Genomic DNA, 27050 nt, shown 5'->3' with positions numbered 1-27050 from the left:
GGAGTTCATCGGGGTCGACACTGCCTTCGCTTGTCCCATGTTGAATCGGGAAAGCACCGATTCTATGTAAGCTTCTTGATCTAGAGCTACAGCATCCTTCTTCCGAGTAATTCGCATTCCTAGGCACGAGCTATCTGGTCCTAAGTCTTTCATCTGGAACGTGTTGTGCAGCTTCTTCTTGATGTCGCTGGTCCACATATCATCATTGGAAAAGATGATCACGTCGTCTACGTATATCGCAACAAATATCATCCTATTGCATTCGATACGATAATATAAACATGGGTCGAAATTCGAAGATGTCAGTCTGAACCTACGCAGCGCCGCATCGAGTTTAGCGTTCCAAACGCGGCTCGATTGTTTAAGGCCATAGAGAGCTTTATTCAAACGGCAAACCAGTCTTGGCTGGTCGGACCTTTGAAAACACGGCGGCTGGTCCATGTAAATTTCTTCTGGCAACTCTCCTTGGAGGAAAGCCGTTGTTGCATCCATTTGGTCAATGGAGAATCCATGCCTGGCTGACAAGGCGAAAAGGTATCGCAGGGAGCTATGACGGACCACGGGTGAGTAGGTCTCGTTATAGTCCACCCCCTCTCGCTGCGAGAAGCCTTTTACGACTAGGCGGGCCTTGTGTCTGTTCACGTTGCCGTTTGCGTCGTGCTTGGTCTTAAAGACCCATTTACATTTGATCGGTCTTCTTCCTTCAGGCAGCTCAGTTAGTATCCACGTGTCGTTTGCCATCAGCGCATCATACTCCTCAAGCATTGCTCGTTTCCAGAGTGTCGCGTCATCCCGCAATAGCGCCTCTTGATGTGTAACCGGATCACCACTAGTCATTGGATCCATATCGATCGCGGTTGCGATCCCACTGAACTGCTCCTGGGATGTGAGCTGGGCTGGTGCAACCAATTCGCTCTCGTTCGTACCAGCTTTCTGTAAAATTTTAGAATGCGGCAGACCTTTATTCGTTATTTGATAGTCATTATACTTGCCTAGAATTTTGTGCTCCCGACCGCTACGCCTCAACACCTGTGACTGAGGTGGATTTGAAGTTTTGCGCGGTGAGAGCACAGGAGTCACGTCGTAACCGTTGAAATCTCCCTCGTCTTCACTGTTGCAATCCGTGAAGGACTCTTCCTCGTCGTCGTTGTCTTCGCTCTTCTCGACCAAAGTTATCGGTGAAGCGATGAACTCGACGTCTAGCGGGATCAAAACTGGATGCTGCTTCTCAACTGGTGAACTTGATATACCTTCGTCGATGAAACACACTTCGCGACTGATGGAAATTTTACACGACTGCGGATCATAGAGCCGATATCCTTTCGTGTTGCCGTCGTATCCCACGAAAATGCATTCGCGGGACTTGGGATCCCACTTCTGTCGCCTTTGTTTGGGCACTTGCACCATCGCCTTGGTGCCGAAGATCCTAAGGTGGGACACATTCGGTTTCTTTCCGGACCAGACTTGTTCGGGAGTAAAGTCGTGACCTTGCGTAGGGGACCGGTTAAGCAAATAAACGGATGTGTGTACGGCTTCAGCCCAAAACGTCTTTGCCAGCCCTGCTTCGAACAGTAAGCAACGAGCACGTTCAACAATGGAACGGTTTGCACGCTCTGCCATGCCGTTTTCCTCCGGGGTGTATACGGTAGTTTTCTGGTGTTGAATACCGTGTATTTTTAAATATTTTTCGAATCCTTTATTTACGTACTCCTTCCCGTTATCGCTACGAACCACCTTTATTTTCCGTCCGGATTGTCGTTCGACCATCACATGGAACTCTTGGAAGGTTCTCAATACTTCGGCTTCCGATTTCGTTTTGAGGAAATACGTCCACATCTTCCGAGATTTGTCATCTACGAATACAATATAATACCTGCTTCCGCCAAGTGATTTCACTTCCATGGGGCCGCAAACGTCTGTGTGCACCACATCGAGTATTTCCATTGCACGTGAACCTTCTTTGCTAAAGGGATGCCGACAATGTTTTCCCATTGCACACACCTTGCAGTTTATCGTATTTGTGTTGTTGATTGCGATTCCATCCACCAATCCGTTGGCTAACTTCTTGACACTTTTGAAGTTCAAATGTCCCAGCCGCTGATGCCAAACCTTCGCGCTGGTTGCTATCGAGCAAGCCAAAGCATTCTTCACATCCGCCGGCCGCTGTTTGAGTGAAAACAACTCATTCTCGTGACTACCTGTGGCAATAATTCTACCGTCGCTGTTCGAAATCTTACATCCAGCATCAGTGAACACAACAGTATATCCTTTTTTAACTATTTGATTTACGGAAAGTAGATTTACAGAAAGCTCCGGGATTAGTTGAACATCATGAACAGGAATGCAATTCTCCTGACATGTCGGCTTTAAGCTGGCCGAACCAGTTGCCGTTACCTTCATCCCGCTTCCGTTAGCAGCAATAACAGATCCGCTCGATGGCTGCAAATTTTCCAGAAATTCCGGGTTGTTCGTCATGTGCACGCTTGCACCAGAATCAATGAACCAATCAGATACCTTCTTTGACGAAAAAGTTGATAATACCGCACAGAAAGCATCTTTTTTTACGCTTCTGCATTCTCGAGCAATGTGTCCAAATTTGTGACACTTCCGGCACTTTGGTCCTTTCGGGGGATTATTCTTCGCTTCGTTCTTCGGTTTAAAGTTTCCAACTCCGCTGCTTCTCACTGTTCCCGTCCGTTGGTTTGCCAGCAATGCAGCGTCCTCCGCTGGAAATTTTACCTCTTGCAGCAGCTTTGTCTTTATTGCGTCACCTGTAATCGGCGTACCCGAATTCTCAAGAGCCATAATCATCGGACGATATTCATCGGGGAGACCGGCCAGTAGCAATGTTCCTATCCATTCGTCGGAAATCGGAAATTTATTCCATTCAGCTGGTGTGCGGTCGTAACAATCCGGTTGACGTAGTCGTCCATCGACGAACAAGCGGACAGCTCAGTTTTTATCAACTTGTGCAGCAATCCAACTCTTCTTGTCAATCCTGTGTCGTCGAAAGCACTTTCCAGTTTCGCCCAAACTTCCTTGGCAGATTTTGCTTCTTTGACGTGCACGTAATTTACGGGGTCGAGCAGCAAAATGATTTTTGCTCTCGCTCGGCGATCGGATGTGGCGTTAACTATTTTGTCGGTTCCGTCCTCATTTTTCTCCGGCTTGACAGCGCTCCATAGATCCTCCAGCTCCAAATATGTTTGCACCGCAAACTTCCATGTGGGCCAGTTACTTCGACCAGTGAGTCGCTCGATTCCCGGAAGACTCGAAATGTTGTGAACTACCGTGCCAGCTCCTCCAGCTGGTGCTATATTTCCTCGAACCGAGGTTCCAGCATCGTTTTCGCATTCGCCTCCAATCATTTTATCACCCGCGTACCGAATAATCACTTTTCACACGACGAAAAAATTTCCGCGTCAGGGCACATAACCTGTTAATATAATGAAAACGCGCAGTAAAGATAATGTACGTCCGTGTCGTTACAGGTTTTATTGAGAGAAAAAAAGAAAAATGATAAAGTACAGTACAGCAGAGAAACGTCAAATGTTACACATTAATTCCAAACTATAACAGAGTTGGGTTCAATTACATTGTAGCACAGATATGGATAATTAGATGAAGCACAGCTTATATAATTCCAACATATATATATATATATATATATATATATATATATATATATATATATATATATATATATATATATATATATATATATATATATATATATTATATATATATATAGTACAAAGTTAGATTAGATTACAGAGTTTATCAAGTGAGTAGAGATAACGTCGCTTTTCAAGAACCTGAACAAGGTGGATTTCAAAGCTCTCCAAAGCTTACCAAAACGTACGACCAAGAATTCTCATTGGGATCAACAACTGGCGTGTTGGTCACGTACTCGAAAGCAAAGAGGGAGAAGAAGCGGAACCCATCGCAGCGAAGACACGCTTGGGCTGGATGGTATTCGGAACGTGTTCTAGTGGTCGTTATCCGGTTTCAGTACATTACAGCTACCACATAAATTGTGGCTCCTCTAAAACTGATGAAGACTTGCACAAATCTGTAAAGGAGTTCTTTTCTTTGGATAGTTTGGGGATCATCAAGTCCGAAAAACCAATAATCAGCAGTGACGACGAGCGTGCTTTAAACATGATGCGTTCGTTAACCACGCTAGAAGAAGACCGCTACCGGACGGGCATGCCATGGAAGTATGACGACGTGAGGATGCCGAACAGTAAGAGCATGGCGATGAAACGACTTCTTTGCTTAGAGCGGAGGATGGCACGGGAGCCAGAGCTAGCTAAGGCGCTCCGTCATAAGATGAACGACTATGTGGAAAAGGGATACGCTCGAAAGTTGACCCTTGAAGAACTGGAGCAGCCACGCGATCGGATTTGGTATTTACCGGTCTTTCCGGTGTTCAACCCGAACAAGCCCGGCAAGTTGCGGATAGTTTGGGACGCGGCAGCAGAGGTAAACGGTGTATCGCTGAATGCGTTTCTTCTTAAAGGTCCCGATCAGTTGACCGAGCTCCCATCAGTATTGTATAAGTTTCGCGAGCACCTGGTGGCCATTGGTGGGGACATCCGAGAGATGTTCCACCAGGTGCAGATGATTGAAGACGATCAACATTGTCTACGCTTTCTCTGGCGCACCGAGGATGCGCAAGATGAGCCTGATGTTTACGTTCTAGCCGGGATGTCGTTCGGAGCCACATGTTCTCCAAGCTGTGCTCAGTTCGTTATGAACGAGAAGGCCGAGAGGTTTCGATCGCAGTTCCCAGCAGCAGTTGATGTTATCCAGAAAGCCCACTACGTGGATGACATGCTTACCAGCGTAGAGACGGAAGATGACGCAATCGAACTGGCCCAACAAGTGAAACAAATTCACTCTCATGCGGGTTTCGAAATGCGAAACTGGGTTTCTAACTCCCGCAAAGTACTCAAAGCCATGGGCGAAGAGCAAGTTTCGGAGAAATCCATGGATATCGCCTCTGAGATGGCCAACGAAAAGGTCTTGGGTATGTGGTGGTCAACGAGCTCAGATACTTTCACATACAAAATGTTTACACAACGCAATGAGAAAATTCTTCTGGAAGGAAAGCGTCCAACGAAGCGTGAATTGCTGCGGACCATGATGTCAATTTATGATCCCCTGGGAATGATTGCACATTACCTAATGTTCGTGAAAGTACTCCTTCAGGACGTGTGGAGATCAGGCGTGTCCTGGGACGAGTGTATAGCGGATCGAGAATGGGAAAAGTGGCAAACTTGGCTGCGCTTCCTCCCGAACCTGGAATCGTTGCAGATCCCACGCTGCTATCGGCTGTCTCTCTCAATTGGTCTTTGCACCAACATCCAACTCCACACTTCCGTAGATGCCAGTGAAGAAGGCTACGCTGCAGTGTGCTACTTCCGGTTCGAGGAACGCGGTCAAGTGGAATGTGCTCTAATTGGAGCAAAAAGTCGAGTCGCTCCTCTTAAATTCACCTCCATTCCGCGTCTCGAGCTCCAGGCAGCTGTTGTTGGTTCCCGATTGGCGAGCAATATCCAACAAGGTCACACGTATAATATCAACAAACCCTATTTTTGGACGGATGCTCGCGATGTCCTATGCTGGCTCAAGTCCGACCATCGACGATACAGTCCGTTTGTGGCCTTCCGCGTTAGTGAGCTGCTAGAGTCAACTGAATTTTCCGAATGGCGGTGGGTTCCCACTCGTTTGAATGTGGCAGATGAAGCCACGAAGTGGAAGCGAGTGCCAAATTTGGACTTCGACAGCCGGTGGTTTAAAGCACCAGATTTTCTGTGGCAATCTGAAGACCGATGGCCAGAATTTCCATCGTTGGGACCCACAAATGAAGAACTTCGTCCGAAGCTGCTTCATCACACAGAAAAAAAGCAATGCATTGTGACGCTGAATGATTACACTCAATGGAAAACGCTTTTACAGGCTACTGCTCGTGCGCTACGATCTTCCAAAGGCACAGTAGCAGTACGTAGTTCGGAGAGCGATCCGCTAACACGTGATGATCTACGTGAAGCAGCAAACTATCTCTATCGGGAAGCGCAGGAAGACATCTATCCGGAAGAACGGAGGCTACTCACATACTCTAAACCAGATAATGCTAAAAAAGTTCTCCCTAAGAAAAGTCCACTGTTCAAGCTAGAACCATTTGTCGACGATGAAGGTGTATTACGGCTTCGAGGTCGCCTGAGCGCGTGCAACCTCATTGATGAAACCCAGAAACATCCCATCATTCTACCACGGCAGCATCTGGTTACTCATCTGGTGGTTAAACAGGTACATGAGGATTTCCACCACCAATGCCATCAAACCGTGCTCAATGAAATTAGAAGCAAGTTTTACGTCCCTCGTCTACGCGTAGTCTACGGAAAAGTGCGACGAAACTGTCAGGAATGCCAGATACTTCTCGCCAAGCCGGATCTACCAGCGATGGCCGACTTACCGAGAGCTCGTTTAGCAGCGTTCATCAGGCCATTTTCATTCATGGGCCTTGACTATTTCGGACCCATGCAAGTCACTGTCGGACGCCGTGTGGAAAAGCGTTGGGGTGTTTTAGCCACTTGCCTCACAACCCGTGCAGTGCACATTGAGTTAGCACATACTCTGACGACGGCTTCTTGCATTATGATTTTGCGGAACATCATGTCTCGACGCGGAGTCCCAATCGAAATAATTAGTGACCGTGGGACAAATCTGGTCGGCACGAGCAAAGAGCTAAAGAAAGCATTGGAACAGGTGGACGAAAATCGCCTAATGTCCGAATTCACAACCGAAGAAACGAAATGGTCGTTTAATCCCCCAGCTTCCCCCCATATGGGAGGGAGTTGGGAAAGATTGATTCAGTCCGTAAAGAAGATCCTGATTCAAATCCTTCCAACATCGCATCACCCAACAGATGAAGTTCTCCGAAACACCCTGGTCGAGATCGAAAATATCATAAACTCTCGTCCGCTGACGTACGTTGCCGTCGACAATGAAAGTTCCCCTGCCTTAACGCCCAATGACATCCTAGTAGGTTCATCAAACGGATTAAAACCATTGGTAACCTACGACGACAGTGGATCGGCCCTTCGAGCAGCGTGGAAATCATCACAAGTGTTAGCCAATATCTTCTGGAAGAGATGGTTAGCTGAGTATCTCCCCGAAATTACGCGACGGTCAAAGTGGTTCAAACCAGCACGCCCAATTCAGGTAGGCGATGAAGTAATCATCGTTGATTCGAACTTTCCAAGGAATTGCTGGCCAAGAGGTCGCGTGATCGGCACGAAACCTTCCAATGACGGTCAGGTAAGGTCCGCTACGGTACAAACCAATTCCGGAGTGTACGAACGACCAGCGGTTAGATTAGCTGTGTTGGACGTCAGCACAGAGAAGAGTGAACCGGATAAGGATCCGGCCACCGGGGGGGCTGTTGCGTACATCCCTGATGAGAAGCAACGCGCTGACGTTTGAACTGCGAGAGCTTTGAAATCCACCTTGTTCAGGTTCTTGAAAAGCGACGTTATCTCTACTCACTTGATAAACTCTGTAATCTAATCTAACTTTGTACTATATATATATATATATATATATATATATATATATATATATATATATATATATATATATATATATATATATATACAGAGTTTATCAAGTGAGTAGAGATAACGTCGCTTTTCAAGAACCTGAACAAGGTGGATTTCAAAGCTCTCGCAGTTCAAACGTCAGCGCGTTGCTTCTCATCAGGGATGTACGCAACAGCCCCCCCGGTGGCCGGATCCTTATCCGGTTCACTCTTCTCTGTGCTGACGTCCAACACAGCTAATCTAACCGCTGGTCGTTCGTACACTCCGGAATTGGTTTGTACCGTAGCGGACCTTACCTGACCGTCATTGGAAGGTTTCGTGCCGATCACGCGACCTCTTGGCCAGCAATTCCTTGGAAAGTTCGAATCAACGATGATTACTTCATCGCCTACCTGAATTGGGCGTGCTGGTTTGAACCACTTTGACCGTCGCGTAATTTCGGGGAGATACTCAGCTAACCATCTCTTCCAGAAGATATTGGCTAACACTTGTGATGATTTCCACGCTGCTCGAAGGGCCGATCCACTGTCGTCGTAGGTTACCAATGGTTTTAATCCGTTTGATGAACCTACTAGGATGTCATTGGGCGTTAAGGCAGGGGAACTTTCATTGTCGACGGCAACGTACGTCAGCGGACGAGAGTTTATGATATTTTCGATCTCGACCAGGGTGTTTCGGAGAACTTCATCTGTTGGGTGATGCGATGTTGGAAGGATTTGAATCAGGATCTTCTTTACGGACTGAATCAATCTTTCCCAACTCCCTCCCATATGGGGGGAAGCTGGGGGATTAAACGACCATTTCGTTTCTTCGGTTGTGAATTCGGACATTAGGCGATTTTCGTCCACCTGTTCCAATGCTTTCTTTAGCTCTTTGCTCGTGCCGACCAGATTTGTCCCACGGTCACTAATTATTTCGATTGGGACTCCGCGTCGAGACATGATGTTCCGCAAAATCATAATGCAAGAAGCCGTCGTCAGAGTATGTGCTAACTCAATGTGCACTGCACGGGTTGTGAGGCAAGTGGCTAAAACACCCCAACGCTTTTCCACACGGCGTCCGACAGTGACTTGCATGGGTCCGAAATAGTCAAGGCCCATGAATGAAAATGGCCTGATGAACGCTGCTAAACGAGCTCTCGGTAAGTCGGCCATCGCTGGTAGATCCGGCTTGGCGAGAAGTATCTGGCATTCCTGACAGTTTCGTCGCACTTTTCCGTAGACTACGCGTAGACGAGGGACGTAAAACTTGCTTCTAATTTCATTGAGCACGGTTTGATGGCATTGGTGGTGGAAATCCTCATGTACCTGTTTAACCACCAGATGAGTAACCAGATGCTGCCGTGGTAGAATGATGGGATGTTTCTGGGTTTCATCAATGAGGTTGCACGCGCTCAGGCGACCTCGAAGCCGTAATACACCTTCATCGTCGACAAATGGTTCTAGCTTGAACAGTGGACTTTTCTTAGGGAGAACTTTTTTAGCATTATCTGGTTTAGAGTATGTGAGTAGCCTCCGTTCCTGCGATAGATGTCTTCCTGCGCTTCCCGATAGAGATAGTTTGCTGCTTCACGTAGATCATCACGTGTTAGCGGATCGCTCTCCGAACTACGTACTGCTACTGTGCCTTTGGAAGATCGTAGCGCACGAGCAGTAGCCTGTAAAAGCGTTTTCCATTGAGTGTAATCATTCAGCGTCACAATGCATTGCTTTTTTTCTGTGTGATGAAGCAGCTTCGGACGAAGTTCTTCATTTGTGGGTCCCAACGATGGAAATTCTGGCCATCGGTCTTCAGATTGCCACAGAAAATCTGGTGCTTTAAACCACCGGCTGTCGAAGTCCAAATTTGGCACTCGCTTCCACTTCGTGGCTTCATCTGCCACATTCAAACGAGTGGGAACCCACCGTCATTCGGAAAATTCAGTTGACTCTAGCAGCTCACTAACGCGGAAGGCCACAAACGGACTGTATCGTCGATGGTCGGACTTGAGCCAGCATAGGACATCGCGAGCATCCGTCCAAAAATAGGGTTTGTTGATATTATACGTGTGACCTTGTTGGATATTGCTCGCCAATCGGGAACCAACAACAGCTGCCTGGAGCTCGAGACGCGGAATGGAGGTAAATTTAAGAGGAGCGACTCGACTTTTTGCTCCAATTAGAGCACATTCCACTTGACCGCGTTCCTCGAACCGGAAGTAGCACACTGCAGCGTAGCCTTCTTCACTGGCATCTACGAAAGTGTGGAGTTGGATGTTGGTGCAAAGACCAATTGAGAGAGACAGCCGATAGCAGCGTGGGATCTGCAACGATTCCAGGTTCGGGAGGAAGCGCAGCCAAGTTTGCCACTTTTCCCATTCTCGATCCGCTATACACTCGTCCCAGGACACGCCTGATCTCCACACGTCCTGAAGGAGTACTTTCACGAACATTAGGTAATGTGCAATCATTCCCAGGGGATCATAAATTGACATCATGGTCCGCAGCAATTCACGCTTCGTTGGACGCTTTCCTTCCAGAAGAATTTTCTCATTGCGTTGTGTAAACATTTTGTATGTGAAAGTATCTGAGCTCGTTGACCACCACATACCCAAGACCTTTTCGTTGGCCATCTCAGAGGCGATATCCATGGATTTCTCCGAAACTTGCTCTTCGCCCATGGCTTTGAGTACTTTGCGGGAGTTAGAAACCCAGTTTCGCATTTCGAAACCCGCATGAGAGTGAATTTGTTTCACTTGTTGGGCCAGTTCGATTGCGTCATCTTCCGTCTCTACGCTGGTAAGCATGTCATCCACGTAGTGGGCTTTCTGGATAACATCAACTGCTGCTGGGAACTGCGATCGAAACCTCTCGGCCTTCTCGTTCATAACGAACTGAGCACAGCTTGGAGAACATGTGGCTCCGAACGACATCCCGGCTAGAACGTAAACATCAGGCTCATCTTGCGCATCCTCGGTGCGCCAGAGAAAGCGTAGACAATGTTGATCGTCTTCAATCATCTGCACCTGGTGGAACATCTCTCGGATGTCCCCACCAATGGCCACCAGGTGCTCGCGAAACTTATACAATACTGATGGGAGCTCGGTCAACTGATCGGGACCTTTAAGAAGAAACGCATTCAGCGATACACCGTTTACCTCTGCTGCCGCGTCCCAAACTATCCGCAACTTGCCGGGCTTGTTCGGGTTGAACACCGGAAAGACCGGTAAATACCAAATCCGATCGCGTGGCTGCTCCAGTTCTTCAAGGGTCAACTTTCGAGCGTATCCCTTTTCCACATAGTCGTTCATCTTATGACGGAGCGCCTTAGCTAGCTCTGGCTCCCGTGCCATCCTCCGCTCTAAGCAAAGAAGTCGTTTCATCGCCATGCTCTTACTGTTCGGCATCCTCACGTCGTCATACTTCCATAGCATGCCCGTCCGGTAGCGGTCTTCTTCTAGCGTGGTTAACGAACGCATCATGTATAAAGCACGCTCGTCATCACGGCTGATTATTGGTTTTTCGGACTTGATGATCCCCAAACTATCCAAAGAAAAGAACTCCTTTACAGATTTGTGCAAGTCTTCATCAGTTTTAGAGGAGCCACAATTTATGTGGTAGCTGTAATGTACTGAAACCGGATAACGACCACTAGAACACGTTCCGAATACCATCCAGCCCAAGCGTGTCTTCGCTGCGATGGGTTCCGCTTCTTCTCCCTCTTTGCTTTCGAGTACGTGACCAACACGCCAGTTGTTGATCCCAATGAGAATTCTTGGTCGTACGTTTTGGTAAGAATCAACGGGGAGCCCCTTTAGGTAGCGATACTTTTCCGATAATTCGTCGAAAGCGAGAGTTTGCGATGGAAGCTTCAACTGCTTAACGGTGTGCACATCTGATAGAGCAAACTTTGCTTCCTTGTTTCGAATGCTGGATATCATGATCGAAACCCGACGGGATGAATCTTCATAACGACATGTGTCACCCGTCCACTGAAGGCAGATTGGATGAGGACTTCCTTCGAGGTTTAACTCGTTTGACAAGTCATCCTCCAGCAGAGTCAGGGAAGACCCATCATCCAAAAAGGCATGTGTGTGCACCTTGGTTCCTTGGCCGTATAAGACAACGGGCACATATCGAAACAGCACAGATTTACAACTGCTACGGTGAGTATGGCAATTGTGCCCACGAGATGACCCAGCTTCCGGAATATTCTGTTCCTCGGTCGACTTGGGAGAGGTTAGTGGATTTGGTGGCTTCGGAGTAGATGCAACGGATGAATATTCGGGACCTGATGTATTGGTCGGGGGTTTAGCCAAGGGATTATGCAGCAGGCGATGGTGCTTGAACGAGCATCCATTAACTCCACAAGCTGATGAGGATCTGCAAGCACCACGATGATTTTTTAAACAGCGTTGACAGAGTTTACGGTCTCTCAACATCGACCAACGTCCAGCGTGGTCCAATCCGTGGAACTTATTGCACTTTTCCACTTTGTTACACGACCCCTCACACACACAGCAAGCGTTGGGACAGGAATCAACAGCGGACTTCCTTTCCGGTGGTGGAGATTGTTCACGGTGTGCGTTTAAGTACCCGTCGTCTTTCTTGCCACGATGTTGCTTGTGATCAGCTGAAGAAGTGGATGGAATACTCACGGAGCTTGCAGCTTCCGCCACGGAATACAACCAGTCACTGAATGAACTCAGGGTAACACGAGTATTGGCAACCTGGCGATGCATGGCCCAATTGAGTTTTATCATCGGTGGTAAACGATCGATTAGCTCCTGCAACAGCGACACGTTGTACAGATAATCGTCGAGTTCGCAAGCTTGTACGGTTGCCACCATGTTCCGGACCGCCACGGCAAAGTCGATCAATGATCCTAGTTTGTCCACCTTCGGGGCTGGCAGCGCTTGGATCTTCCGAATGAGAGAATGAATCACAATCTCCGGACGTCCAAAATGCATTTTGAGGGTGGCGATGACACTGTTCACGTTCCCAGGGCACAGCAGCTGACTTCGTACAGAATCCTCCGCTTTCCCACGCAGGCACTTCTGTAGCCTGACCGCATTCTCTTCGGGGGTGTACCCGCACATCCTAGTGGTACTTTCGAATGTGGCAAAAAATAGCGGCCACTCTTCGGGGTCCCCATCGAAATAGGGTAGTTCCCTGGAAACAGCTTGCCTCGCTGCTATTTGGCTCCTGTTTAACAGCGTTTGATAAAAACCGCTCTGCTCTAAATCAATGGCCTGCTAGCTAGGCCGCGGATGGAATTCCTGCATGCTCGTGCTGTTTCAGTTCTGACCTAGGAATTGTCGGACAATCGCGCAGGTGCGAAGGATGACCGACTTTTGGATGCCAGCCAATTCCTTCTCCATGTTCAACACCTTAAGCGCTTCCAGAAAAGTCTTCGGGATAATTCCAGTTCCAGAGAGAACGACTGGAACAATTCTTGGGACCTCCCTTAGCCCCCACAATTCTTTGAGTTCCCCGGCCAATGGTCGGTACTTGCAAATTTTGCGACCGTGGGTCTCCTCCAGATTTTGGTTCAGTGGAATAGCGACATCGATGATGGTGACTTTGCGGTCGCTCTTGTCGTAAACCATTATATCTGGGTGGTGGTGGTGGATCGAGAAGTCGGTCAGAACAGTGTGATCCCAGTACAGCTTGAAACGGTCATTTTCCAGGACAGGTGCAGGCAGGTACCGGTAGTTTGGTACGTTGTCTTCCAGTGCCAGTTGTTGGTGAACAATACGGGCCACGTTGTTGTGGCGCTCGGTGTAGGCTGCGTTGGCCAAAACGGGACAGCCTCCTATAATGTGCTCTATGTTTTCACCTGGTTGATGGCATATCCGGCAAATTTCATCAACGTCTTGATGCCAGACGTACCGATTGCAGTTTCTCGTCGGCATCATCCTGTCCTGGATGGCTATCATGTCGGCTTCTACCACTGAAGAGAGTTCACCACGCGTTAGCCACAGATTAGATCGTCGACGTGTGGCCGGTCCAGTTGATGGGGGTGGGCACCATGCACTGCCTTCTGCTTCAAAGCTGCAATCTTCTCCTTCACTGTCTGTAGATTGCAGTTGAGATGGTACTCCGCTTGCGCCAAGTGCAGACCGCTGTATCCTCTGTCAGCGGCGCAGACAGACTGGTATAGCGCGTTTTGGTTGGCGCATTCCGCGAAGTACTCGCGCAGTTGTACCTGGTCAACACATAGTGCAGATATGCCCAGAAGCGACGCGTGACCAACTGAGCTACCTGTTCAATTTCATTTGCAACATTAAAACAACAGTATTGCGATGACAGATTTTAACATTTTTATTTCTCAACATTTATATATATACAGTTAAACCAGTTTTTGTGCAGTTTTTTATGCGATTTTTTTGATGCGACTTTTTTGTGCGGTATTTGAAAGAAAATGAAGTAATCGCTCATTTTTTCTATCTTTGATATGTATTTTATCGTCCTACATAAGGACTGTGTCAGTTAATTCCCATTGGCATGTTTTGTTTTGTTTGTTTTAAGGTGTCAGTAGGAGCTTGTTGACAGGAGCAAAGAGTTGATTTTATGATCTGCGAAAAAAGTGAAAAAAGGAAATCGAATGTTGATCACGAATGGAATCATTAGGATTTGGGTTATTTTCTTAAGGAATTTTGCGGTCTCTATCACCCGCACAAAAACTGGTTTGCATGTATAACAAAAGTATCTACGATCAACTATGAGCGCAAACTTATCAATGAATTCCTCATAAAATAAAGACATCTGCCTTATATCATAAAGGTAATCTTTTTCCACAGTCATCATCATAATTCCGAATAACCGTTTCTGGTCAGATCTCGACCGCAAATAATTCTTGATCCGTCGAACAACAAAAAAAGTTCTTTCAACGGATGCCGTTGTATTAGGCAATGTCAGTATAATTCTGGCCAGCCGTTTCGGAGATGGTTTGATGCAGGTTTTGTCCAACGATAATCAGAATAATGACTATAATTTAAAAAGAACCGTCAGCTTATTACAAAGCTTCGCTTCATCGAATTTCGAGTGGTATGAAATAAGCATTTTCAAAGTCCCAGTAGGTAATGCGACATCGAAGTCGGCAAATTTTCTGTGATTCAACAAAGCGACGAATTTGTATTCATCTAGTTCCTTAAACCGTTTCGTCAATAATTTTGTCTGTAATCGATTCATATAAACGATGACAATTGATGACATTACTGTCAATCATAGTTTCGCCAGATACATCAATTGCATCTTTGAGCGTACTATCGGAATGATGATCTGCTTTGAGCTCCTCTATAGAAGCAAGGCAAGCCTTGACGATACGCACAAATTCTACTACGTGTAATTCCTTTCTTTTGCAAAATTTGATAGAGAACATCCGTATGTGCAAAAATATTCGAAAAAAGTTTTAGCAAGTATACAGTGTTGAACTCAAGCATGAATGCGTGAGGACCTCTGGATGTAGTAAAAGTTACAGCATCAAAGACACTATCGCCAAGGTAAATCTCACCCAAACATTCATTGATAGGTGCATAATTCAAATCATATATTTTTGCAAACATTTGGTATTTTGGTCTCCATAAATTGCTTCAATGTCTCGCTGCGTTTTGACGACTGCGAGAAAAATGCCGGAAGAGATGAGATCGTATTGAAAAACCTTGACGTTTTCTTGTTGTTTGTGCACGAGTGAAGCTTAATTTAATAGTTTAATACGCATGCGCGACAGTGAATATATCCAGTGAATAACCAATGTTTGCACATCAGATTTATCGCCGGACATTACAGTAGCGCCATCATAGCTCTGGGCCACAATTTTGTCATCATTAAGACCAAAGCACGCAGCTATTTCATCCACATGTCCGGTCAATGCAGCGGAGGGTTTGAAACGTAAGCAATGATGATGATGATTGTTGGGGTTTTTTCGGACGACTCTTTGCAGCGCGCCGGAATTGTTGGTGAGCGAGCTCAAAGCTATAATATAATATATTCACATAATGAATTCAGATATGATTTACAATAATTCATCTCCACTTACATTTGGTCTCCTTGTTTTGTATACAGCGAAGCTTACTACAGGATGACTTAAATTGATTTCAATTTCAATAACTAATAACACTCGGATGGAACTCTACCTTTTTGTGGTTAGCAAAGATGTGTATGAGGAAAACATATGGGATTGTTATGACAGCTGTATTTCGACGGTTATCAGACGAACTGTCATGGAGCGATGCTGATGCCACTATAATGCGCAGGGTGATATGAAGTGAACAGTGGCGTGGTTTGCCCCCTCAACATTCCCCTACCCGTAATGCACGTCTATCGAGTCCGGTGGTACTGCGTTACTTCCTGCTTCACTGTTTTCCGAGGCCTTGATGTTCAAGATGGCAACCCGAGTCACTGGTCGTCGCATCACTCCTCCTGACGTCTTCACTTGAACTTGTCTGCTTCACCCATCTCTCCCCTTTATTACGGAAACAATACGTCCTCGCAGCCATCCGTTTCGGACAGACGGATCCACGACGACAGCTTTCACCTCTCTGTACCATTTGGTACGACCAGCAATGGTCGGGAGATACTCTCGCACCCAACGGCTCCAAAATTGGTCCACAAGGTTAGTGGTCAGTCTCCAGTTGGTCCGAAGAGATTCAGGACATCCAGATATAGGCTTCGGAGGTTGAGTAACTCCCTGCGAGCTTCTTGCGATTCCGCTTCCAGTGATACAAATGTCAGAGGTCTAGAGTTGACTATCCCTTCCGCTTCGGTCATCAATGTGAGAAGAGTTTCGTCGTCCGGGTTTCTGCTGCTATTCAGGGACGAAAAGGCGATCTTGATCGACCGGACGAGCCTCTCCCACGAACCACCCATGTGGGGAGCGGACGGAGGATTGAATACCCACTTGGTGGCAGCGTTGGTGAACACGGCGGATAGCTGCTGGTTCATATCCAGGATCTAATGCTGTAGCTCACGGTTGGCTCCGAGGAAGTTGGTGCCGTTATCACTTCTAATCTCCAAGGGTGATCCACGCCGCACTACGAATCGTCGTATCGCCATCTTACAGGCTTCGGTGGAAAGGGAGTGTACCACCTCCAGATGGACGGCCCGAATGGTGAGGCACGTGAACAGGGCCACCCATCGTTTGGCCAGAAAACGTCCGACCTTGGCTTGAATGGGACCGAAGTAGTCCAGTCCAACATAGCTGAACGGTCGAGTATATGGACTGAGTCTCGCATCAGGAAGTGGTGCTTCACGTGGGCACAGCGGTTTTGCCTTTGACACTCTGCACTGCATACAGGTTCTGGAAAGTTTCCTGACTAGTGCTCGGAGACGAGGAACGTGAAATCGTTGGCGGACCTCGTTGATAACGGTTTCATTGTTCACATGCAGATAATGTCGGTGATACCACTCTACGACCAGGTTGGTGAGGCGATGACCTTTCGGGAGGATGATTGGGAATCTAGTATCGTGCGAAACGAAGATTGCCCCAGCGATTCGAGTGTCCATTCGCGCTACTCCCCATTCGTCGATGAACGGTGATAGCTTGTAAAGACGGCTACCTTGGTTGAGTTTCGATTTTCGTCCATCTTTTGTCATCTGGAGTCGAACCATCTCTTCCGGAAACTCAGCTAGCTGCGCCGATCGCCATAGAGTATTTTCAGCTCTATAGATTTCTTCCTGGGTAATGTGCGAGGATTGCAGTGGTTGTTTTGCTGCCTTGCGTCTACAGTTGTCTGTGAAGCGGTGGATGTATGCAACTGCTCTTTGTAGCCTCTCGAACTTCGAAAAGCGTTCCCAGTTAATGATTTCGTCATGTTGCACTGCTATATGGATGTGACATGGTCGAGCTTCGGTTTCGGTTTCCTCTGGTTTTACTTGTTGTGGCCAAGCCTCCTCTGATGCCCATAGAAACTCCGGTCCTTTGAACCAACGGCTGTCGGGTTTCAGGTTTGGTCCACTAGCCCACTTGGTTCCATCATCCGCGACGTTGATTTTCGATGGAACGTACCGCCACTCCTCAAGGTTTGTCTTGGAGATGATTTCTCCTATCCGACAGGCGACAAACTGTCGATAGCGACGATGATCAGAATGGATCCACGAAAGGACGGTTTTTGAATCGGTCCAAATCACTCGTCGCGATATTGGGAGACTGTGACTGTTACATAACGTTTTCATCAACCTACAGCCTATTAACGCCGCGTGCAGCTCCAGCCTCGGGATGGATAACGTTTTCAAAGGTGCTACTTTCGCTTTTCCTCCGACAAGTGCACACTGGAACTTTCCATGGATGGTGGCCCTCAAGTAGGCGACACAAGCATAGGCAGTCTCGCTGCCGTCGACAAATATATGCAAGTACAAGTCCTCGATTTCCGATGCCGTTACGCCCGGAAAATAGGCACGAGGTATACGAACAGCTTTCAGGTCGTTGAATTTGGCTACCCACAAATGCCATCGTTCAATGATTAACTCGTCTACCACGTCGTCCCAACCAGCTTTTGTACGCCATATATCTTGAATGATAACGCGGCCATGGATGAGGAAGTGGGAAAGAAGCCCCAACGGATCAAACTGACTCATAACGCACCGTAAGATGCCTCGCTTTGTAGGGGTGACGGCTCCCAAGTCGGTATCGCTGGAGAACACGAAGACATCCTCGGTTGCTCTCCATTGCATGCCTAGCACGCGTTCTGCTTCAGGACCGCCTTCATCGACGATCTTCGTTGCTCTCGCTTCGGTATCCCCAATCTGGCGGAGTACTGCGCCTGAATTCGAAAGCCAGATTGGGGATACCGAAGCGAGTTCTACTCGATAGTATAGTGGTCAGTATCCCCGCCTGTCACGCGGGAGACCGGGATTCAATTCCCCGTCGGGGAGCCGGGTTAGGGGAATGTTGAGGGGGCAAACCACGCCACTGTTCACTTCATATCACCCTGCGCATTATAGTGGCATCAGCATCGCTCCATGACAGTTCGTCTGATAACCGTCGAAATACAGCTGTCATAACAATCCCATATGTTGTCCTCATACACATCTTTGCTAACCACAAAAAGGTAGAGTTCCATCCGAGTGTTATTAGTAATTAATATTGAAATCAATTTAAGTCATCCTGTAGTAAGCTTCGCTGTATACAAAACAAGGAGACCAAATGTAAGTCGAGATGAATTATTGTAAATCATATCTGAATTCATTATGTGAATATATTATATTATAGCTTTGAGCTCGCTCACCAACAATTCCCGCGTGCTGCAAAGAGTCGTCCGAAAAAACCCCAACAATGATGGATTAAAAATACTTTAAACTCTGGGAGTTCATTCATACGTGTACTATATGAACCGGGTTCAAGTTGTCGAATGAACAAAATCGATAAAAACGCTCGAATTAAAACCACACATCAACGAAGAATACCACTACATCCACAGAAATCATGAATGAATTGGTTCGTTCTTTTATATGTATCATGCTCGCTCGGGGTGTTTGGTGCTGTGTACTCTCGCGGTCTCGTGCCCTCTCTCAAATTTTAATGACGTCAGGAATAGGAAGAGAAACAGAAAGGGAAACGATGACAACTACGAACAAACACTGAAGAATGGTGGTGTGTATTTTCCATCGTTTGCATCGGTTTTGTTCAGCAGAAATATTGAACTGAAAACGTCATGTTTACGCAAGGCGGCGCATAAGTAGTAGTGATCGTTTCATACGTAGTTGACTGTGTTTGCCCTGTGTTTGGATGACGGCGGGTTCAGATTAAAGTGCGCTACACATACAACGTCCCGTCACCGTGAAGTCAAAGTAAAGGAATGAAATGTCAAATATTCTCCCATGAAAATCGTATGGTAGCATTCACATACACAATCAAAATAAGTCCAAGAGAATAGTTGACGGGACGGTGACGGTGACGCTGTATGTGTAGCGCACTTAATGGTTTGAACCCGGTGGTCATTACTGCTTATTTCGTAGCGTTAAGGCCCATTTATACGTTGCTAGTAGCTGACTTGACAATGAGCAGCTACTGACCCGGTGGACTCGCTTGACAATTGGTTGACTCGCCTTGTCCGTTCACACAGTGTGAGCTGCTGGCGAGAAACTAGATACTACGGCACGGGTTTACCAGGGATGCCAGGCGACTTTTCAAATGTCCATCAAATAGTCAGAAACAGCAATCAGGTCCGAATTTGTCAAATGATTGGTCCAAAATCGACTTCTTTATTGGCAGTTTTCATCTTAGGTTTTCAGTTGAATGTATCATCACACAATTTTATAGCAAAACAAACGCTGATCGTGTTTAAAAATACATACTTTGTGCTGAATTTCTTTGAACTGAAGGTACTATCCGAAAAAGCAGAAAGAGAAAAGGATTCGGGCCAGGAATTAGATGCAAAGAAAAGGAGCAACAAATACAATATTGAAGGAACTCTACGATGAGGATCCCCGAGATTACAGAGCAGTGTTGATAATAACACCTGAACAAGTGAAAAAACTGTTGGATTTAATTGCTCCACGAATACAACGCCAAGATACAGTCATGAGGGATGCTGTACCTGCAAGAGTTAAATTAGAAATGACATTGATGTGCCTTTGTTTTGGAATATCGTTGGGATTGTTGTCGATATTTTTTAGAATCTCGAAAACATCCATAGCTCAGATAATTCCGAAAGGATGTGATGTTATAAATGGTAGTCTAAAAGATTTTTTTTTTTAATTTTATTTATTTTGTGAAATGAAAATGATAGTCGATTTGCAGGTGCAATAAATACGCTTCAAAAATTTTAATAATGAATGAAAATGTACTTTTTTAAATCGAATATGTATTCTGTTTCTTAGAACAATACTTTTTTTTGTAAGTTGTGATCTGATAATGATTCTATATTAGAGATTCTCAAGAAAACTATCTCAAAAAGAAAGCGTGCCCCGCCAGCGTGCAAAACGAAATAACAATTATTTCGTTTAGAAACTATGAGGGTTTTATTTGTTTTTCCAATAATTTTCAAGTCTATAAATATCTTCACATATTTTCAAATATCTTAAAAATAGAGACATTTCATTACATTTGGCATCACTGATTCGAACGCTAAATTCTGTTTTTGACGTTGTGAAGCATGCAAGTGCGAGTAAATTCAAAAAACTTTGAAGTAGCTCGCACGCCGGATCACACATGACAATAACTGGCATGATGTGTTCACACGGTGTGAGTAGCTGCACTGCAGTAACTGACTAGACCGACTCGTATGCTTACTCGCACCGTCTGAACCCGGCTTTAAAGCTGTGTTGCGCGCGGGTTGGGGAGTATTCAAATGTAATTATCAGATTATATTCTTCACGGTGGGTTTGAGTTCCACCAAAATAGAAAATATATAGGATATTCGGGATAACATGGACGCTGACGTGAATCAGCGTAGACCTTGAGATCGTCCATCTAAAAGGTATGGGTCACTTCTTCGTGGGCGCCGTCGCCATATCTTATTTTATAGCCATGACCGCTTTCTACTGAGGGGGTTTAGTGCGAGACAAAACCAAAGCGGGCTGAAAAAGTTGCCTTGGAATATACCCCTCTTTATCTGCAGCGTTCTAGACTGCAACACATTTTCCCCATCACTAAGGTGCAGTGACGTGCTCCACTGCCTCATCGCATGCTGCAGGATCAATTTTATAATGCTCCAATACCCGGACGAGAAAGAGTGAGGTATGGAGTCATATGCCTTCCTATAGTCTATATGGGCCATACTTACGTTCCGCTGGTTATATACCGCCTGGCCGACTATGGCTACGTCGATGATGGCCTGGTATTTGCAGCTATGCGTATTTTTCCTGCATTCTTTTTGCTCTTCTGCGATGATGTGATGTTGTTCGCAGTGAGCAGAAACTTTGGCGGTAATGATGCTGCTCAGTATTTTGTACAAACTCGATACGGACGGTTATCGGTCTGTACTTTGATGGGTTCGATGTGTTGCTGTCTTTCGGGAGGAAGGTGACGCCACGGGTGGCGAATTCAGGAAGGTTGTGTGGGTTACGTAGCACCTTGTTGAAGCACTCAGCTATCTTTGAATGTACGACGGTCAGATTCATGTGCCAGAAGTTCTGAACACCATCGGGGTCCGGTGCTGCCCAGTTCCTCAGGTACCGCGAGGCTTCGCGGACATCGTTCTCTCCGACGATGTTAGCTGGCATCTCTCCAATTTCACCACAACTCTCCTCCTCCCGTCTCAACCACATTTGCCCTTCGCGATGTTGTACTGGGGTCTCCCAAATAACAGCCCAGATGTTCGTCACATCGCTAATATCTGGCAAACCTTCGCGGTAGTCGGGTTTCTCGTCGCTAATGTGGTCGTAGAACGCTTTTCCGTTATCTTTGAACATCCGATTTTGTTCCTGGCGCTTTGCAGAGTCAGAGTAACGTTTCAGCCGTTTTGTTAGGACGCTCAATTGCTGTACCAGTGTGTCGAGTTTTTCCGTCAGCTGGCGAAGTTCAGTAGGCCACAGTAACTTGGCGACATCATTTCGCCGATTTGCTGCCTTTTTTATACGCCCTCAGCCTTCCAATTGCGGCACGCTTGTTTAGGATCCGTTGCTCCAATCTCCTTCGCCATGGAGGCTCACGCCTTTCACGGAGATGTTGGAGCAGTCCGCCTCTTGACCTTATTCAGTATCCTAAACTTTTAGCGGTCGCCACAGCAGCACAGTAAACTTTCAGTTGCAGCTCCTCCATGTTCTCAGCATCAACAGAGTGCAGCGGAAGAACGTGCTCGTTCATGAGCTTTACTGCACTTGTCAGCCTGCGGGAATGCTGCAACTTCGGGATCCTGGGGTGCGACAAAGGGTCTGTGTTGCGAAGCTGTGGGATCGCCTCGTCGTAGTGGAAGACCAGATCGCGTAGTAGTTGTTGATCTGGCTGTGGATCTTCCTTGTGGATCTTGGGTTGATGTACTGTGGCCTCCACTTGTGCTGATTCGCGTGCCCCACTCACGAATGAATTGCTCAGCCGTACTGAACTTCGTCTCGACACATCGCTTGCTCTGCTTGTTCTGGAGCTTAGTTCTCTCTGAACCTGCTGCTTGATCTCGTCGACTTGCGTTTGGGAGAGCATATTGTTGCGTACTATCGCTCTACGCCTCGCGTTCATCGCGTTCTAATCAATGTCGTCATATGATCTTCGTAGAGGCGTGGGATAGGAACATTTGAGACCAACATGCAGGCTCCTACCCTAGTGTTGATCCCCATTTGAGAACCTTTTTTTATCCCATCTGTTTATTTTTATTATTAGGCTCATCTAGCAATTCAACTGTAACATACCTGAATTTTTCGTGTACATTTTTCTCATGTTGTATATTACACAGTAGCCATTTAGGTGTTAGAGTTTTACTATCTCATCGATACACCAAAGCGCGTAGAATTATTTCGCGCGTAGAAGTATATATAAGCAGTGTTTGCCAAATGATCCACTCATTGAAAAAATCGCTTTCGTTCGTTCAAATATGATCTTTCAGGAAACATTTCCCCCAGCGGTATTCTATTATTGTTATGTGCTGCAAATCACGACACAAAAGATAACGAGACAACTCTGCATCGGCTCGCACTTCATTGCACACCAGCATGCAAACAAAGCTATCATATACGCTTTCAGTGCAGAAAGCTTATTTTCTTCTTTGCCTCTAACATATGCATACCGACCTCTCCATGCATCATGAAACAGCAGGATCATACGGACAACGCAAAGCGAAAGATTCATATTCAGCTAATGTAGCAGATCATGATTTTTAAGTCTCAGAGAGTGCAAACTATATGATTATTTAGCTCGATAAAGGCTAAGGGAAGGGTAGTCAGATTATACTTTCCATTTTTAACGCCGCTATCCCTTGAAATGTGTATATTCATATAGACCGCATAGTTTTACTAGCAACACCGCTCCAGTGAGAAGCAAAAACTCTCGCGTTTTATCTCTTTTCCCATTCGCTGCTCTCCACAAATGGTGACGTAATGATGACGTAATTTTTCTTGTATCATTTATTGCTTTACACTTGTCTGTGCAGTGGGTTTCGCTATTGGCGATCAAACGCAAAACGTAAACGATTGGTGAGACATCTGGATTTTGTTTTTGAACTAAGAAAATGATGCTAATGTAACCTAAAACTCAAAAACAAATCACGTATATTTTACTTCCGGGTTTTCCAAAGTAGTTCTCACATGCAGGAATCGTACATTTTTCTACTTGTGTTTGATTGTGCTCTCGAATTTCCTTCTTTAATTCAACCATTGTCAACATTTTTATAGTTTTCACTACTGAAAGAGGTAAATAAATAACATGTTATATATAAAATTGCGCAGAATTAAATTTCTTACAAGCTCATCGCAATCAAATAATCTTTTATGATTATAACATTGTAATTTATGGAAAGAAGTACAAACCTTCCATAAGCTCACATGGCAAAATTTAAAACCATCATCACTTTCACCGCAGCGCCGCCTAGGTGTAGATTTGTACGTTAGATCGCCAATAGTAAAATGAGACGATATATGCGGTTCAAACTTGTATGCAGGCTTCGAAAATAGTGTGCCATGTTTGATACAACTCGAATATGCAAACAACAGTCTTCGTTCCTCTCTTAGTTTAATCACTAAATGTTACAAAAGTGATTGCTGACATTCATACAAGTATCTGAATGATCCTCTCATATTTGGTTATATGTTCATGAGAGTTTACTTGCATGACACATTGTGTATCATTTGATTTTGATCGAAATCCAAACACTCCCCTTCATTCCGCGCGGCGAGTGACGTGAGATTGCAAAATTTACTATTTTATTCTGGAAGCCATTTCACTTTTTAGCTCCTATTTGACGCTCGAGTCGATAAGAAATGAGGACACGACTTCAAATCTCACCTAGTGACGAACTATATTCACGCCATTCTCCTACGGGAATGCAGTCACTTGAGCCATCTCACGTCATTCGCCGCGTAGAATAAGGGGGACTGTATATAAGTGAACAATGGAAAAATGTTAATCTCAAACAACTAGTTTATTAGTAGAGGAATTTATTAAAAAGCCCAGTTTTCCGGAATGGTTCCAAAATGAATCAAGATGTAATACAATGTAAGAATTTTTTTTATTAGATCATCAGAAAGTATAAATACCTACATGTTTGAATTTATGTGAAGAAAAACTGCACTGCAGTTAAAATTTGTCCATCAAATTCTTAAATATTAAATCCCGCTTTTCGCGATTCTTCCTGTCTGCATCGAATACCTCAAGTAACTTCTCTCGGATTAACTTTTTGTCTTTCATTATTTTCTCCTCTAGCTTTCGAGCTTTCTCAATTATTCCATTACCATTTTTCTCCAATTCATCGGACATTTGATTCATTCGTATCAAATATGGCTCTGCTAGTTTGTGGCATGATTCTCTGAACTTTTGCTTTTTTCCATCAAACACTTCCGGTTTGCTATCCAATAACGCAATACTGTTGGGAACAATTTTATCGCCGTCACAACGCATGTTAGGTATGCCGTCGCTGGTTACCATTTCGGAAGGAACTGAGGTTGTTCCACCATTCGCTTCCACAATTTCTGTATAACGTGTAGAACGAGTACATTCGATTGTCTTACGGATTTTGGATTGACCACCATCGGAAGTGGTGGTATGTTCAGTTTCTGAAATCACTGAAATTAAACGATGTTTTCTAGTTGCCATTTTACGTCAATTTTAGGTTAATTTGAAAACGTTATTCGCGTTGACGGCGGAATGGTGTCGACATCTGGATACAACATTAGTTTGTATGAGGCCAACTTTTCTGTATCAGATTAGTCGGCCCTAAGACAGTTTTAAATTACTAAAATTTGTATGAAATCTCTTTCTTGGCGTTATTTACCTACTAGAAGTACGTTGTTGTGACCCTAATTTAAACTATTTATCTATGAATTTCCAAACATTCTCACCAAAATTTACCATTATAATATAAAATTATCTTTAGACACAATTTTTGTATGATATTTTTTCCCTACTTGCAAGCAAAAAGGATTTTAATTTACATAGAGTACTAATTTGATTTGGAAAAAATAATTTTCATTCATAATTTTTATTTTAAAAGTGTGTTCATTTCATCTGCAACCCCATATTGTCATGCCTACTCCCCCATTTCGTAATACCAAGCTCAATGCCATCAACGCGGATAGAATGGCGCCACTGAATATTGCCGGCAAGGAGCCTAGAAGTATATTCTAAGGTGGGGCAACTTGATAAAACCACCCTTCAGCCATATTGGAAATCTACTGTGTTTTGTTTGTAAACAAAACACAATACGCTTGTGCCCAAGCTCGCTCGTGATCAGTCTGTCTCTTTCACACTTCAAGCAAATAATTCCCCTTCTGCTTTCTTCCGTACTGTTTTCATATACCGCTCCCCTAACCAACTTAGTGACGAAACGGCCTCATCTAGTACCATAGACTCGTCTTGATTGCCGGATTAAGTGCGATTCACATACAACATACACGTCACGTTCACGTCCCGTCACGTCACGATACGTCAATGATTCTACCATGCAATTCTCATGAAAACATTCACATACACCAGCAACGTAACGACCCGTCAGCATACGTTCAACGAAAACGACCGGCAGGGTTTGTAGAAAAGAATAATTCACGGAGACGGACGGCTCGTTTGGTTTTTGTCTGGGCTTTGTGTCTCGGCTTTTGTTTTGATTTGGATATACAGTAATTAACATCTACATCGGAATAAGGCTAATTGAACAGATCTGTGATGCAACACGTTTAATTAGACATTTTTACCTCTAGTTGGACATTTTTGTAAACATTGAGTTCGGGGCCCAAATTATGGCCCCACATTGAAAGTCGCCACCAGTCGCAAATGTCCAATTACTGGTCAAAACCGACTCCAATGCGACACTGAGTGGTACCTCAGCATATCGCTTTATAAGTAACTAACTGTACTTTTTATGCCAACATATCTCTTAAGCCGGGTTCAGACGGTGCGAGTAAGCATACGAGTCGATCTAGTCAGTTACTGCAGTGCAGCTACTCACACCGTGTGAACACATCATTCCAGTTAGTGTCATGTGTGATTCGGCGTGCGAGCTACTTCAAAGTTTTTTGAATTTACTCGCACTCGCATCCCTCAAAACGTCAAAAACAGAATTTAGCGCTCGAATCAGGGATGCCAAATCTTTACATTGTCTTGACATGTCTCTATTTTTAAGATATTTGAAAATGTGCGAAGATATTTATAGATTTGAAAATTATTGGAAAACTAATACGTTTTCTTTTTGAGATAACTTTATTGGGAATCTGAATATAAAATCATTATCGGGCACAATTTTCATTCAGAATTCACTCACAACTTGCAAAAAAAAGTATTGTTCTAAGAAACAGAATACATAATCGATATAAAAAAGTAGATTTTCCTTCATTATTTTAGTTTTCGAGGCGTATTTGTTCCTTCTGCAAATCTACTATCATT

General features: G+C 45.2%; 3 protein-coding genes across 3 annotated transcripts in view; 2 read left to right on the top strand and 1 right to left on the bottom strand.

The window, feature by feature from the left end:
• Positions 1-27050, top strand: part of LOC129767826 (exosome component 10) — a 38232-nt gene that overhangs the window by 2366 nt on the left and 8816 nt on the right. The gene's annotated exons all lie outside the window — the stretch shown is intronic.
• Positions 3970-7491, top strand: LOC129761071 (uncharacterized). Its single transcript, XM_055758773.1, has one exon. It carries the CDS (start codon positions 3970-3972, stop codon positions 7489-7491), a length of 3522 nt encoding a protein of 1173 aa, XP_055614748.1.
• LOC129761070 (uncharacterized) lies at positions 16541-25100 on the bottom strand. The gene is made up of 2 exons (XM_055758772.1): positions 24908-25100; positions 16541-18348 (listed from the first exon to the last, which is right to left on the bottom strand). The coding sequence occupies exons 1-2, from the start codon at positions 25098-25100 to the stop codon at positions 16541-16543; spliced, it is 2001 nt and encodes a 666-aa protein (XP_055614747.1).

The sequence above is a fragment of the Toxorhynchites rutilus genome, chromosome 1 (assembly GCF_029784135.1).
Source record: "Toxorhynchites rutilus septentrionalis strain SRP chromosome 1, ASM2978413v1, whole genome shotgun sequence".
In the NCBI taxonomy this organism is placed as follows: domain Eukaryota; kingdom Metazoa; phylum Arthropoda; class Insecta; order Diptera; family Culicidae; genus Toxorhynchites; species Toxorhynchites rutilus.
This window is presented reverse-complemented; position numbering and strand designations above follow the sequence as displayed.

Excerpts from the sequence above, each read along its gene's own strand:
- LOC129761070 (XM_055758772.1), bottom strand. The coding sequence starts at position 25,100 with ATGGTAACCAGCGACGGCATACCTAACATGCGTTGTGACGGCGATAAA. Across the intron at positions 18,349-24,907 it reads CGATGAATTGGAGAAAAATG|GCGCAGTACTCCGCCAGATT; the intron begins GTAATGGAATAA and ends TTTCGAATTCAG.
- LOC129761071 (XM_055758773.1), top strand. The coding sequence starts at position 3,970 with ATGGTATTCGGAACGTGTTCTAGTGGTCGTTATCCGGTTTCAGTACAT.